Genomic DNA, 15524 nt, shown 5'->3' on the forward strand with positions numbered 1-15524 from the left:
TTTCCCGGGGGATCTTTGTCTTTTTTTTAATTTACATGAATGTACATGAACTCGCGTGTGTGACTTGCGATGCACACGAATTGGGAGCCCGTTATTTATTTATCGGAAGGATCTGTCTCGATTCGATTATTTGAATCGGATGGTCTCAAGCCGCCACGCGCACGCGGAATCCACAAGCATCGGTACGATTCGATTAATCATTACACCCCCACCCCACTCCTCCCCACCCCTCCCCCACCACTTGCAGCTTGACGTGGGTTCAATACAAATGATGTTTAATGAGCATGAAGAAAATTTACTTTATTTAGAAATATATATTAAAGTTTATATGTGTGTGTGTGCATTCGTGTGTTATATACAACAGTAGAATGTATCCCGTTCGCCCTCAAGGACTGCCGAGTTAAGCGCTGTTAGCGAGCACCTATTAAGGTGCTGGTGCATTCGGGCAGCAAATACGCCCGGCCGCCTTTGTCTCTCCGGAGCCGAAGTTCTTTTCTGTTTTTTGACCCGTTTCAGCAGCCACACCGCACCAGGAGCACGGCCTTAGGGAGGAGGCCCTCCCCCCCCCCAACCCCCCCGGGAGGAAACCGGTTCGGATATTCGCCACTGATGTTGGCCGTGAGTCGTGAACTCGCGCGCGCATTTTTGACTGATTTCAGGCTGAGTTGATCTGCGGGCGGGACGGTCGCGCGCGTCCTCCTCTTCACTTGAACAGGATTCGGCGTCTTCTGTCACCCAGCAACAGCCTGTGGTGGAGTTGAAAGTCAACAAAATTGTCACGAATTGAACTTTCATTCGCTGTCCGCGTGGGGTGGGGGGAGGAGATCGCTGGCGCAGTGCGGTCAGAACCGAGTTCGAGTCCCGCTCGCGGCCACCAACACCCGCGAGGCGACTCAGCCTCGAGTTGAGTAGCCGGTGCGGTGCCGTAGCACAAGCAGCGCCACTGGGGAGACAAAGGCGGCCGGGCGTGGTGTTGGCCTACCCCCCACCCCCTCGCGTGTCGTCCCGGCCTCCTCGCTAACAGCACTTGGCCCAACAGTCCGTTAAAGATACCCGGGGCGGATCTTTGTCTTTTGTATGTACTGCATGTATAGTCTGAGTGTGTGTTGCATGTATAGTCTGAGTGTATGTACTGCATGTATAGTCTGAGTGTGTGTGTTGCATGTATAGTCTGAGTGTATGTGCTGCATGTATAGTCTGAGTGTGTGTGCTGCATGTATAATCTGAGTGTGTGTGTGTGTTGCATGTATAGTGTGTGTGTTGCATGTATAATGTGAGTGTGTGTGCTGCATGTATAGTCTGAGTGTGTGTGCTGCATGTATAGTCTGAGTGTGTGTGCTGCATGTATAATCTGAGTGTGTGTGCTGCATGTATAGTCTGAGTTGTATGTGCTGCATGTATAATCTGTGTGTGTTGCATGTATAATTTGTGTGTGTTGCATGTATAGTCTGTGTGTATGTCCTGCATGTATAATGTGAGTGTGTGTGCTGCATGTATAGTCTGAGTGTGTGTTGCATGTATAGTCTGAGTGTGTGTGTTGCACGTATAATGTGAGTGTGTGTGTTGCATGTATAATGTGAGTGTGTGTGCTGCATGTATAGTCTGAGTGTATGTACTGCATGTATAGTCTGAGTGTATGTACTGCATGTATAATATGAGTGTATGTACTGCATGTATAGTCTGAGTGTATGTGCTGCATGTATAATCTGAGTGTATGTGCTGCATGTATAATGTGAGTGTGTGTGCTGCATGTATAATATGAGTGTGTGCTACATGTATAATCTGAGTGTGTATGCTGCATGTATTATCTGAGTGTCTGTGTTGCATGTATAATCTGAGTGTGTGTGTTGCTGCATGTGTAGTCTGAGTGTGTGTACTGCATGTATAATATGAGTGTGTGCTACATGTATAGTCTGAGTGTGTGTGTTGCATGTATAGTCTGAGTGTGTGTTGCTGCATGTATAGTCTGAGTGTATGTGCTGCATGTATAATCTGAGTGTGTGTGCTGCATGTATAATCTGAGTGTGTGTGTGTGTTGCATGTATAGTGTGTGTGTTGCATGTATAATGTGAGTGTGTGTGCTGCATGTATAGTCTGAGTGTGTGCTGCATGTATAGTCTGAGTGTGTGTGCTGCATGTATAGTCTGAGTGTGTGTTGCTGCATGTATAGTCTGAGTGTATGTGCTGCATGTATAATCTGAGTGTGTGTGCTGCATGTATAGTCTGAGTGTGTGCTGCATGTATAGTCTGAGTGTGTGTGCTGCATGTATAGTCTGAGTGTATGTACTGCATGTAGTCTGAGTGTGTGTGCTGCATGTATAATCTGTGTGTGTTGCATGTATAATCTGTGTGTTGCATGTATAGTCTGTGTGTATGTCCTGCATGTATAATGTGAGTGTGTGTGCTGCATGTATAGTCTGAGTGTGTGTGCTGCATGTATAATCTGTGTGTGTTGCATGTATAATGTGAGTGTATGTACTGCATGTATAGTCTGAGTGTGTGTGTTGCATGTATAATGTGAGTGTGTGTGCTGCATGTATAGTCTGAGTGTGTGTTGCTGCATGTATAGTCTGAGTGTATGTGCTGCATGTATAATCTGAGTGTGTGTGCTGCATGTATAATCTGAGTGTGTGTGTGTGTTGCATGTATAGTGTGTGTGTTGCATGTATAATGTGAGTGTGTGTGCTGCATGTATAGTCTGAGTGTGTGCTGCATGTATAGTCTGAGTGTGTGTGCTGCATGTATAGTCTGAGTGTATGTACTGCATGTAGTCTGAGTGTGTGTGCTGCATGTATAATCTGTGTGTGTTGCATGTATAATCTGTGTGTTGCATGTATAGTCTGTGTGTATGTCCTGCATGTATAATGTGAGTGTGTGTGCTGCATGTATAGTCTGAGTGTGTGTGCTGCATGTATAATCTGTGTGTGTTGCATGTATAATGTGAGTGTATGTACTGCATGTATAGTCTGAGTGTGTGTGTTGCATGTATAATGTGAGTGTGTGTGCTGCATGTATAGTCTGTGTGTATGTGCTGCATGCATTATCTGAGTGTGTGTGCTGCATGTATAGTCTGTGTGTGTTGCATGTATAATCTCAGTGTGTGTGTTGACCGTATAATGTAAGTGTGTGTGCTGCATGTATAATCTGAGTGTATGTGCTGCATGTATAGTCTGAGTGTATGTGCTACATGTATAATCTGAGTGTGTGTGTTGCATGTATAGTCTGAGTGTGTGTGCTGCATGTATAATCTGAGTGTATGTGCTGCATGTATAGTCTGAGTGTATGTGCTGCATGTATAGTCTGAGTGTATGTGCTGCATGTATAGTCTGAGTGTATGTGCTGCATGTATAGTCTGAGTGTATGTACTGCATGTATAGTCTGAGTGTGTGTGTGCTACATGTATAATCTGAATGTGTGTTGCATGTATAATGTGAGTGTATGTGCTGCATGCATAGTCTGAGTGTGTGTGTTGCATGTATAATCTGAATGTGTGTTACATGTATAATCTGAGTGTGTGTGCTGCATGTATAATCTGAGTGTGTATGCTGCATGTATTATCTGAGTGTCTGTGTTGCATGTATAATCTGAGTGTGTGTGTTGCTGCATGTATAGTCTGAGTGTGTGTGCTGCATGTATAATGTGAGTGTGTGTGCTGCATGTATAATATGAGTGTGTGCTACATGTATAGTCTGAGTGTGTGTGTTGCATGTATAGTCTGTGTGTGTCTTGCTGCATGTATAGTCTGAGTGTGTGCTGCATGTATAATGTGAGTGTGTGTGCTGCATGTATAATGTGAGTGTGCGTGCTGCATGTATAATCTGTGTGTGTGCTGCATGTATAATATGAGTGTGTGTGCTACATGTATAGTCTGAGTGTGTGTGCTGTATGTATAGGCTGGGTGTGTGTGCTGCATGTATAATCTGTGTGTGTGTGCTGCATGTATAATGTGAGTGTGTGTGCTGTATGTATAATCTGGGTGTGTGTGCTGCATGTATAATCTGTGTGTATTGTTACGTCTCACCTCACGAGGGCGCCTATGAGGAGCCCTCCGAGGAAGGGCCCCAGCCAGTAGACCCAATGCGACTCCCACAGATTCTTCACGACCGCGGGGCCGAAGGCGCGCGCCGGGTTCATGCACGCGCCTGAGATGGAACCCCTGTGGAGGCACAGTGGGGGGCACGGTGGGGGGCACGGTGGGGGGCACGGTGGGGGGCAGGGGGGGGCAGGGGGGGGCAGCGGGGGTAATAGTGTCACGGGGGTGGAGGCGGCCGCACGGGGGACACTGGGCATGGGGTCATGGGGATATCGGTCACAGAGGTATGGGAGGCAAGGGGGGGGGGGTCACAGCTACCACACACACCACACACACCACAGCTACCACACACACCACAGCTACCACACACACACCACAGCTACCACACACACTACACACACTACACACACCACAGCTACCACACACACCACACACACCACAGCTACTACACACACCACAGCTACCACACACACACCACACACCACACACACCACAGCTACCACACACACCACAGCTACCACACACACCACAGCTACCACACACACCACACACACCACAGCTACCACACACACCACAGCTACCACACACACCACAGCTACCGCACACAACAACAACCGCCATTCGCCACTAAGTGGTGGTGACGTCACCACGACGCTTGTGCCAGGCTATGTGCACCCTGAGGCCACGTGAAGTGTCGAACGCCCGCTGGCAGGAGGTCACGGGGCAGACCCAGGTGCCACGGGTCGACTGACTGAGATGACTGGCTGATGCATCACCTGTGCCCCCTACTGTGCCAATCTGCTGTGCTTTAGCCACCCGGCGCTCCGCTCGTTGTTGTGAGCGTCGCTCCTCCGCCCTCCGTTGTTGTTGGAGGGCGACTGCCTCCAACTGCCCAGTAGCGTCCTTCACGAGCCTCCTCCACAGAGGCCGATCTTGACACCGCTGGTACCAGTCATCGGCAAGTCCACTCAGCTCCACGTCCTCCTGTACCACATCACTCCATCTCTTCTCTAGCCCGTGCCGCGCCCGCTTAGCCCCCTCAATCCGGCCGAACAAAAGCTCTTTCGGCATGCGGTGGCTGGGCATGCGGGCTACATGACCCAGCCATCGCAGCCTTGCCCGCCGGAGGAGCTCACCGATGGGACCTTGCCCAGATCTTTCAAGGATTTGTGAGCTCCTCACACAATCCAGTCTGGTTAAACCCAGGATGGATCGTAGGCAGGCCAGCCTAAATGTTTCTAACCGGCGAAGATGTTCCATTAGGGGGGTCCACGTTTCGCAAGCGTAGAGAAGGGAGGGAATGACCGTGGCCGAGAAGACCTGAAGCTTAGTGTGGAGCGACAGACCAGGTTGCTTCCACACAGCGTTACGCAACCGATGAAAAGATATTGCCGCTCGACTGATTCAGAGTGAGACCTCTGCTGTTAAACCGGAGCCGGTCATGAGCACACTACCCAGGTATGGGAAACTCTCCACTCTCTCCACAACTGCCCCATCACCGCACACACCACAGCTACCACACACACATACCACAGCTACCACACACACCACAGCTACCACACACACCACAGCTACCACACACACTACAGCTACCACACACACCACACACACCACACACACCACAGCTACCACACACACACCACAGCTACCACACACACACCACAGCTACCACACACACACCACAGCTACCACACACACCACAGCTACCACACACACCACAGCTACCACACACACACCACAGCTACCACACACACACCACAGCTACCACACACACACCACAGCTACCACACACACCACAGCTACCACACACACCACAGCTACCACACACACCACAGCTACCACACACACACACCACAGCTACCACACACACACCACAGCTACCACACACACACCACAGCTACCACACACACACCACAGCTACCACACACACTACAGCTACCACACACACCACACACACCACACACACCACACACACCACAGCTACCACACACACCACAGTGGCGGCAGCGTCTCCACCGCCTTGCGCTCCGGGGCGGCCGAACCGCCCGCGATGCTCACCCGGCGAGGATGTCGACGGTGACGACGAATCCGATGCAGAAGGGCGCCAGGGGCGACGAGGAGCGCTCGTTGACGGCGCCCATGACGACGGCGAGTACGAGCAGCGCGCTCAGGAACGTCTCAGCGAGCACCGCGCGGCCCAGCGCCACCGCCTCAGGCGGCACGAAGGCGGCGCCCGACGACGCCGCGAACGCCTCCTCGCCCACCACGCCCTGCAGCCGGCAGCAGCAGCAGCAGGTGGAGCACCAGCAGCAGGAGGTGGAGCAGCAGCAGGTGGAGGTGGAGCAGCAGCAGCAGGAGGTGGAGCAGCAGCAGCAGGAGGTGGAGCAGCAGCAGAAGGTGGAGCAGCAGCAGCAGAAGGTGGAGCAGCAGCAGGAGGTGGAGCAGCAGCAGCAGCAGGAGGTGGAGCAGCGGCAGCAGCAGGTGGAGCAGCGGCAGTAGGAGGAGCAGCAGGAGGATCAGCAGCAGGGGGAGCAGCAGCAGCAGGAGGAACAGCGACAGCACCAGAAACAGCAGGAGAACATCGTCAGCAACAGTCGTGATCGTCGTTGTTATTATTGTTGTTGTTGGTGGTGCTGGTGGTAGAACTACCAGTGAGTGCCATCAGCATCAGCAGCGGCGGCAGAAGCAGCAGCAGCAGCAACATTGCAACTGTCCGTTGAAGGCGATGCGGGTGACCTTAGTGTTTGTGCGCGACCTCACCCTGGCCAGCAGGGCCCCCAGCATGCCACCCACGAGCTGGCTGACCCAGTAGGGGATGACGAGACGCAGGCTCACCCCACCGACCACCGCCACCCCCGCGGTCACCGCCGGGTTGAAGTGACCCCCGCTACGGAGGGGAGGAGGTGGGGGGGGACACACGGGGCAGGACTTTGAACACAACCTCTATGCACATCAGCAGCAGCATCATCATAACGGTGGGCGGCACGGTGGCTAGGAGATGTTAACTACCTCGCCTGGTATGCAGGAGGTCGTGGGTTCGATCCCGACCCTGACACCTGCTGCTGTATATTTGGAGTTTGCGTGTCTCTCTCTCTCATCATCATCACGGTGGCTATGAGATGTTAACAACCTCGCCTGGTATACAGGAGGTCGTGGGTTCGATCCTGACCCTGACGCCTGCTGCTGCTGCTGCTGTAGATTTGCGGTGTCTCTCTCCCCGTGGTCGCGTGAATTTTTCTCCGGGTCCTCCGGTTTTTTCCCTCCACGTTCCAAATCAATCGCGATGCAAGAGAGGTCATCGTCCTTGGGGACGGACTGCACAATGATGATGACAATGATGGTGATGATGATGGTGATGATGATGGTGATGAGTTGACCCACGAAGGCAGCCAGATGCTCGCGTAAGAGTCGATCAGTGCAAAGCGCGTCGACTCGTCTTGTGTATGAGCATCGAATTTTCACTGTGCTGTTATCATTACTATTATGATTCGTAATTATGATTCGTAATTAGTGTAAGGGGTTTCGGATCAGGAAGCTCGTCCTCGTGGATTTGTTTTCCGAGTCCTCCGCGGTTTTTTTTCCCTCCGCATTTTGAATCAACATCGCGCGTTTAGAGTATTTGTCTGCTGCTGTCAGTGTGCACGCGACGATGACGATGATGATGACAATGAGCCACTTCGTTGGGCTATCATTTGTGATGGCCAGGTCGCTTCTGAAAAAAAAGAGGCTTTACATAGCTCAGTGGAGCCTTACCAGGTCAAATACAAAATAGTTTAGTCCGAAAAACTGAAAATGCGAAATTGCCACGTGATTCCGATTTGTTGACCTAACGGCCGCGTCCACGCGCAAAGCGTCGTTGAGTTGCGTGCAACCGAATCGCTTCTCCGTGTACGTCCTTGTTGCAACCGGTTGCGAGTGGCAGCTCAACCGGTTGCTCACAGCAGAGGAGACATGCTCATCGACTCTCTGCTCGGCGGTCGAGAGTAACTGGCTGCTGTCAATGTGCACGTGACGATGACGATGATGATGACGATGATGATGAGCCACTTCGTTGGGCTATGATTGGTGATATCCAGGTCGCTTCGGAAAAAAAAAGGATCTACACAGCTCATCGGGCCCTTACCTGGTAAAATAAAAATAATAAAACCGTTGAAAAACATCTAAGATATTTTTCTTTGAACCTATCTACTGTGACTTTACCGAAAGACCCAAAGAATATGAATTCCTGCAGTCACGAAAGCTTTAAGTCAAGAAAATAAACATGGTTTTATAGTTTTTTTTGTAATAATCAGCAGCAACCACATCGTCGTAAATCGCAGTAACAGCCGCACCTCCTGCGTGCAGCATCAGCAGACAACCAAATCACGTCGGGTGGTGGAGGGTTATGCTAAACAACAAACTCGAAATAAACGAATTACAAGCAATTAATGTTGGCCGCGCCCGTTTAGCCCCCTCAATCCGGCCGAACAAAAGCTGTTTCGGCATGCGGTGGCTGGGGCATGCGGGCTACATGACCCAGCCATCGCAGCCTTGCCCGCCGGAGCAGCTCACCGATGGGACCTTGCCCAGATCTTTCAAGGATTTGTGAGCTCCTCACACAATCCAGTCTGGTTAAACCCAGGATGGATCGTAGGCAGGCCAGCGAAACGTGGGGGGTCCACGTTTCGCAAGCGTAGAGAAGGGAGGGAATGACCAGGTAGCTTCCACACAGCGTTACGCAACCGATGAAAAGATATTGTCGCTCGACTGATTCGGAGTGAGACCTTTGCTGTTAAACTGGAGCCGGTCCATAGCACACACACACGGACACACACACGCCGTGGCAAAGAACCCCCGTATAGCCTTAACAGACTGTTGGGGCAAGTGTGCTGCTACTACTTTTGCTACTATTATTGCTGCTGCTGCTACTGCTGTTGCTACTACTGCTGTTACTACTACTGCTGCTACTACTGCTGCTACTACTACTGCTACTACTGCTGCTGCTGCTACTACTGCTGCTACTGTTGCTACTACTGCCGCTACGACTGCTGCTGCTACTGCTGCTGTTACTACTACTACTGCTGCTGCTACTACTGCCGCTACTACTGCTGCTACTACTGCCGCTACTACTGCTGCTGCTACTACTACTGCTGCTACTACTACTGCTGCTGCTACTACTGCTGCTACTGTTGTTACTACTGCTGCTGCTACTACTACTGCTACTACTACTGCTACTACTGCTGCTGCTACTACTGCTGCTACTACTACTGCTACTACTGCTGCTGCTACTACTGCTGCTGCTGTTACTGCTACTACTGTTGCTGCTACTACTGCTGCTGCTGCTGCTACTACTACTGCTACTACTGCTGCTGCTACTACTACTGCTACTACTGCTGCTGCTACTACTGCTACTACTGCTGCTGCTACTGCTACCGCTACTACTGCTGCTACTGCTGCTACTACTACTGCTGCTACTGCTGCTGCTACTGCTACTACTGCTGCTACTACTGCTGCTGCTGGTGTCGCCTCTCACCTGAGCTTGCCGAGCACGGCGATACAGAGCCCCAGCGCGAGGCCGTGCGCGAGCGCCGGCTGCAGCGCGCCCGTGTCGCTCGGGTTGGTGATCACCGAGAGGCAGCCGATGAAGATGAAGAAGAAGGAGCCCACGAGCTCGGCCGCCACGGGCTGCGCGTACAGCTCCACCCACGTGGAAGACGACGCCGCCGCCGCCGACGCCGACTCGGCGCCCTCCTCGGCGTGGCAACCCCCGCGGGCGCAGTCGCCACGCGCGGCGGCGGCGGCGGCGGCGGCGGCGGCAGGGGTCATGCCCCCTTCCTCCTCGTCCCCGGCGCAGTACTTGGCACGGGTCGACATCTCGCTCAGCTCCGGTTTCTTGATGGACATCTTCGTCGAGTGTTGGAGGGGGAGCGACGCAAGGAGAGAGGGGATGGGATGAGAGTCGGTGGGGGGGGGGGGGGGGGGGCGGGCGGTCAAGATAGAGAGAGATAGAGAGAGGAGTCACGGGGCAAGGAGACAGGGAGAGATGTCACGGTCGAGGAGAGCGGGAGGTCGCGGGGAGAGAGAGAGAGAGAGGTCACGGAGAGGGAGAGAGAGGTCACGGGCAGAGATGGAGGTCGCGGGGAGAGAGGGGTCACGGAAGGGAGAGAGAGGTCACGGTCAGGGATGGAGGTCACGGAGAGAGAGGTCACGGTCAGGGATGGAGGTCACGGAGAGAGGTCACGGGCAGGGATGGAGGCGACAGACGGGAGAGAGAGGTCACGGTCAGGGATGGAGGTCACGGAGAGAGAGGTCACGGTCAGGGATGGAGGTCACGGAGAGAGAGGTCACGGGCAGGGATGGAGGTCGCGAGGAGAGAGGTCACGGGCAGGGATGGAGGTCGCGAGGAGAGAGGTCACGGGCAGGGATGGAGGTCGCGAGGAGAGAGGTCACGGGCAGGGATGGAGGTCGCGAGGAGAGAGGTCACGGGCAGGGATGGAGGTCACGGAGAGAGGTCACAGGCAGGGATGGAGGTCGCGGGGAGAGAGGTCACGGGCAGGGATGGAGGTCACGGAAGGCAGAGAGAGAGAGAGGTGAGGAGCAAAGTAGCGGACCGTGACGAGACGCGTGGGGTCGTCTTTATATCGGGGAGTTTTACGACTTCCCGCGGGGCGGATCTCCCCGCCTGTGCCCCCTCCGCCCCAATCCCAACCCTTGACTCGCCTGAGCTGAATCGCTGAGCACACACACACAGGTCGCGGGCTTGGGCAACACTGAGATGGTCGGTGACCTGCGACGGGACTCGAACTGGGGTAGGTGGGTAGGTAGGGGCGCGTTAGGGAGGCGTTGTGCATGGCGCCTCAACCACTAACACCAACACTACCTACCACTAACACCAACACTACCTACCACTAACACCAACACTACCAACCACTATCAATGACACTCGCTAACCCTATCACCATCACGAAGCACTGACAAAGACAAAGATCCCCCGTATAGCCTTAGCGGACTGTTGGGGCAAGTGCTGTCCGCGAGTAGCAGCTACGAAGGGCGGCACTGTGGCACACGAGGGGGTGGACCGCTCCGGGGAAGTATGGTTATCGCGTGAATGCGGTGGAAAGTTCCAGGGCAGTAACGGTGTTGGTGCGAGTGACAGAGCTGATGAATCAGGGTTAGGATTAGGGGTAGTTGTTAGTGACTTGGGTTATTGATTAGGGGTAGTTGTTAGTGATTTGTGTTATTGATTAGGGGTAGTTGTTAGTGACTTGGGTTTGGGATAGGGGTAGTTAGTGATTTGGGTTAGGGATAGGGGTAGTTGTTAGTGACTTGGGTCAGGGATAGGGATAGTTAGCAGTGATTTGGGTTAGGGATAGAGGTAGTTGTTAGTGACTTGGGTTAGGGATAGGGGTAGTAGTTAGTGATTTGGGTTAGGGATAGGGGTAGTTAGTAGTGATTTGGGTTAGGGATAGGGGTAGTTGTTAGTGATTTGGGTTAGGGATAGGGGTAGTTATTAGTGATTTGGGTTAGGGATTAGGGGTAGTTGTTAGTGATCAGGGTTATTGATTAGGGGTAGTTAGTAGTGATTTGGGTTGTGGTGGTTTTCCGGGTCGTGTAATGTGGGGAGCGGTGGCGTCGTGTTCTCGCGCGTTGCACTACGAACCTGGCAAACCCGAGTTTGATTCCCGCTCACGGCCGCCAAACACCGGTGACGCAAATCTGAACCACTTCTGGGTCCTCCGCCTAGGTCGACTCGGCCTTAAATGAGCACCCGGTGCGGTGTGCAAACATCGCCACTGGGGAGACAAAGGCGGCCGGGCGTGGTGCTGGACCACCGATCGCCCTCTGGTGTCGTGTTGGCCAACATAGGTGCTCGCTAACAGCACTTGCACCAAAAAAACGATCAAGGCGATACGAGGAATTTGTGTCTTTGTTGCGTGACTATATATACACCTGCACGTATGTGTGTGTACGTTGTTCTCGTCGCTACAATTTGGCGATATCAATGGAATCAATTATCACTGACTCGGCGACAATGGGCAGATTACAGCGACGGCCTTTAATTCAACTCGAAAAGCGTGCGACGTGTGTGCGTGTGCGTGCGCGTGCGTGCTATGTAGTGACAGTATTTATATCCCCCCACGGTGTAGCCGTGCAATGATGTGTCAGCTCGAGTGATAAAACAAAACCAAAAATCCGTGCGGGGTCACGCTCTGTCCGTGCGGGGTCACGCTCTGTCCACGCGGGGTCACGCTCTGTCCACGCGGGGTCACGCTCTGTCCGTGCGGGGTCACGCTCTGTCCGTGCGGGGTCACGCTCTGTCCGTGCGGGGTCACGCTCTGTCCGTGCGGGGTCACGCTCTGTCCACGCGGGGTCACGCTCTGTCCGTGCGGGGTCACGCTCTGTCCGTGCGGGGTCACGCTCTGTCCGTGCGGGGTCACGCTCGGTACGCGCCGGGAGTACCTGCGGCTGATGCGACCTTTCGCGACCTGCGTCCCGTTAGGGGTGAGCTGAGTTGAAGTGTTTAGAGCTTTGTGCGGCGGTTTTCAATTGGTAGGCGCGAGTTGATTCGAGAATCAGTTTGCGTTGTGTGTGTGTGTATGTGGGTTTGTGTGTGGGTGTGTGTGTGGGGAGCGGTGGTGCAGCGGTTAGCGCTACGCTGCGCTCCGAACCTGGCGACCCGGGTTCGATTCCCGCTCACGGCCAACATCAGGTTGACTCCGTACCTGTTGCGGCGTCTATAAAACACGGTGGGGGAGGAATCGATGTCTTTGGGTGTGGTGTGGCGGCTCACCTGTCTGTCTGTGGTGTGGTGGAGGGGTCCACGTTCCTCGTTCGCCAACGGGGCGGCCGGGAAGAACGGAGCTGGCGCACTCTCTCTGTCGTTCACTCTGTCGTTCACTCTGTCGTTCACTCTGTCGTTCACTCACTATCTCGTTCACTCTCTCTGTCGTTCACTCACTATCTCGTTCACTCTGTCGTTCACTCTGTCGTTCACTCGCTCTGTCGTTCACTCTGTCGTTCACTCACTCTGTTGTTCACTCTCTCTGTCGTTCACTCTCTCGTTCACTCTCTCGTTCACTCACTCTGTCGTTCACTTTCTGTCGTTCACTCGCTCTGTCGTTCACTCACTCTCTCGTTCACTCTCTCTCTCGTTCACTCACTCTGTTGTTCACTCTCTCTCTCGTTCACTCTCTGTCGTTCACTTGCTCTGTCGTTCACTCGCTCTGTCGTTCACTCTCTCGTTCACTCACTCTCTCTCGTTCACTCACTCTGTCGTTCACTCTCTCTCTCGGTCACTCTCTCTATCACTCTCTCTCTCTCGTTCACTCTCCCGTTCACGGCGTTGACTCGCACAAACCGACTTGCTTTTTCCACCGCAGCCCCCCACCCCAGCCCGCCCTTCTCTCTCCCCCTGCACGACCTCGCACGTCCACCCGTTCGTTCACTTCGACCGCCCTCGTCCACCCTCGCTCACTGTCACAGTCGCTCAGCCAGGCGATGTCTCCTTTCACTCTTTCAATTCGTTCCCTCGGGCAATCGATTATTCACCCCACACACTCACTCTCTCTCTCTCTATCTCTCCCCTGATTTCTATCTCGCAATCACTCTCATTCAGTTCCCTTGAACTCATTCACCCTGATTCAAGGTGTCCCAATCGCCCTCGTTTCGTTCAGTCGCATCCAGCCTCTCACTCGTATCGTTTTGTTATTCAATGCCTCGCCCGATCTCTCACATTCAAGCTTTGTCATGCGATCTCTCGAATTGACTCGAATTCCCTTTCTCAAATTCACACTCCCTCTCTCATTCAAGCCCTCCGTTACTCACTCACTCTCTCTCTCGGTTATTCACTTTGTAATATTCACGTTCTCTCGTATTCACTCTCTCTCGCGTCCACACTCTTTCTCGTATTCACTCTCTCTCTCGTCCACTCTCTCTGGCGTCCACTCTCTCTAGTATTCACTCTCTCTGGTATTCACTCTCTCTGGTATTCACTCTGTCTCTCTCTCTCGTCCACTCTCTCTCTCTCTCGCTCCGCAGGTGCCGCCTTGTGGCTGCCGCGTGTCACCGAGAGCGGCGAGGCCTCCTCCTTTATAATTCGGCGGCTGAGCGCGCGCGGCCCCCTCGCGGACTCATTAACTCGGCGTTGCGCACTCGTGACGCGCGCCTTTGGAAGAGGTCCCCGACATTATGAAGGGGGGGGGCTGGAGGTGGGGGGGGGGCGATGGGGGGGGGCTGAGAGGGGAGGGGGTGGAGGGGGATGAGTGGGGAGAGGGATGAGGATGGGGAAGTGGGGGTGAGGGAACAAGCGGGTGGCTGTGGTGAGATGGAGAAGCGAGGTAGTGAGGAGGTAGTGAGGAGGTAGCGAGGAGGTAGTGAGGAGGTAGTGAGGAGGTCGTGAGGAGGTAGTGAGGAGGTAGCAAGGAGGTAGTGAGGAGGTAGTGAGGAGGTAGTGAGTGAGCTGAGGGGAGTGGTGACGGTGGTGGTGGTGGTGCTGGTGGCGGGGGTGATAATGGTGGTGGTTCATTGGATGGTGGTGGTGGTTGAGTGGGTGGTGGTGGTGTTGTTGGTGGTGGTTGAGTAGGTGACGGTGGTGATATTGATGGTGGTTGAGTGGGTGGTGGTGGCTGAGTGGGTGGCGATGGTCGCTGAGTGGGGGTGGTGGTGGTGGCTGAGTGGGTGGTGGTGGTGACTGAGTGGGTGGTGGTGGTGACTGAGTTGGTGGTTGTGGTGGCTGAGTGGGTGGTGGTGGTGGTGGTGGTTCAACGTACGGTATCGCAAGTGGAGATGCTGGCGATGTTGTAGGTGGTGGAGTGAGAGGTGGAGAAATAAAACAGATCGAGGCGGTTTTGGTGGCAGCGATGGCCATCGGTTCTGGTGATGCGGAGTGGTGGCGCAGTGGTTAGCGCGCCGAACTACGAACCGGGCCATCCGAGTTCGGTCCGCGCTCGCAGACGACACACATCCGAACAGAATCTGGGCCTCCGCTAGGTCCACTCGGCCTTACAATTGAGCACCTGGTGCGATGCGTGAGCAGCAGCATTTGGAGAGAGAGAGACAAAGGCGGATGTGCGTTGATTCTCGCAACACACCCCACAAACCCCTCCCAGCTCGCCCTTAACCGGCGCTCGCGAGCGAGCAGCACTTGCCCTGAGCGCCTGTCGACGCCTTACTGGACGGGGGTGACATCTTTGTCTTTGCTATTTGGAGTCAGTGGCGTCCTTGACCTCAGCCCCCCCCCACCCCCCCCCCTGACCCCCCGCAGCCCCGCCCCCCCGCAGCCCCCGCCCCCCCCGCAGCTCCCACCCCTGCCCCGTGTTATCGCGCTGACACTGTTGGCGCGGTGCCCTCTCGTGCCCACGAGGGTGAGGGGGTGGGGGTGAGGGGGGGGGGCAACTCGCCAACCCCCACCCCGAGCCCTCGCCGGCCACGGGAGCTGCGCTACCTGCGACGAGACGAGGACCATATTGTCTCTATTGTCTCCTGTCTCCATTGTCTCCTGTCTCTATTGTCT

General features: G+C 54.2%; 1 protein-coding gene across 1 annotated transcript; it reads right to left on the bottom strand.

Moving 5' to 3' along the window:
• Positions 1-258: 258 nt before the first annotated feature.
• AQP8 (aquaporin 8) lies at positions 259-14136 on the bottom strand. The gene is made up of 6 exons (XM_032970209.2): positions 12804-14136; positions 9546-9916; positions 6794-6920; positions 6092-6303; positions 4022-4156; positions 259-746 (listed from the first exon to the last, which is right to left on the bottom strand). Exons 2-6 carry the CDS (start codon positions 9914-9916, stop codon positions 704-706), a joined length of 888 nt encoding a protein of 295 aa, XP_032826100.1. The 5' UTR covers positions 12804-14136; the 3' UTR covers positions 259-703.
• Positions 14137-15524: the final 1388 nt, after the last annotated feature.

Source organism: Petromyzon marinus, chromosome 43 (assembly GCF_048934315.1).
Source record: "Petromyzon marinus isolate PM22_M1 ecotype Great Lakes invasive population chromosome 43, UKy_Petmar_22M1.pri1.0, whole genome shotgun sequence".
Lineage (NCBI taxonomy): Eukaryota > Metazoa > Chordata > Hyperoartia > Petromyzontiformes > Petromyzontidae > Petromyzon > Petromyzon marinus.

Bases quoted from the DNA above. Each gene is read 5' to 3' on its own strand.
- AQP8 (XM_032970209.2), bottom strand. From the start codon at position 9,916: ATGTCCATCAAGAAACCGGAGCTGAGCGAGATGTCGACCCGTGCCAAG. The intron at 6,304-6,793 runs GTGAGGTCGCGC...TGCCGGCTGCAG, and splicing joins TGGGGGCCCTGCTGGCCAGG to GGCGTGGTGGGCGAGGAGGC. The intron at 4,157-6,091 runs GTGAGCATCGCG...GTGCCTCCACAG, and splicing joins ACCGTCGACATCCTCGCCGG to GGGTTCCATCTCAGGCGCGT.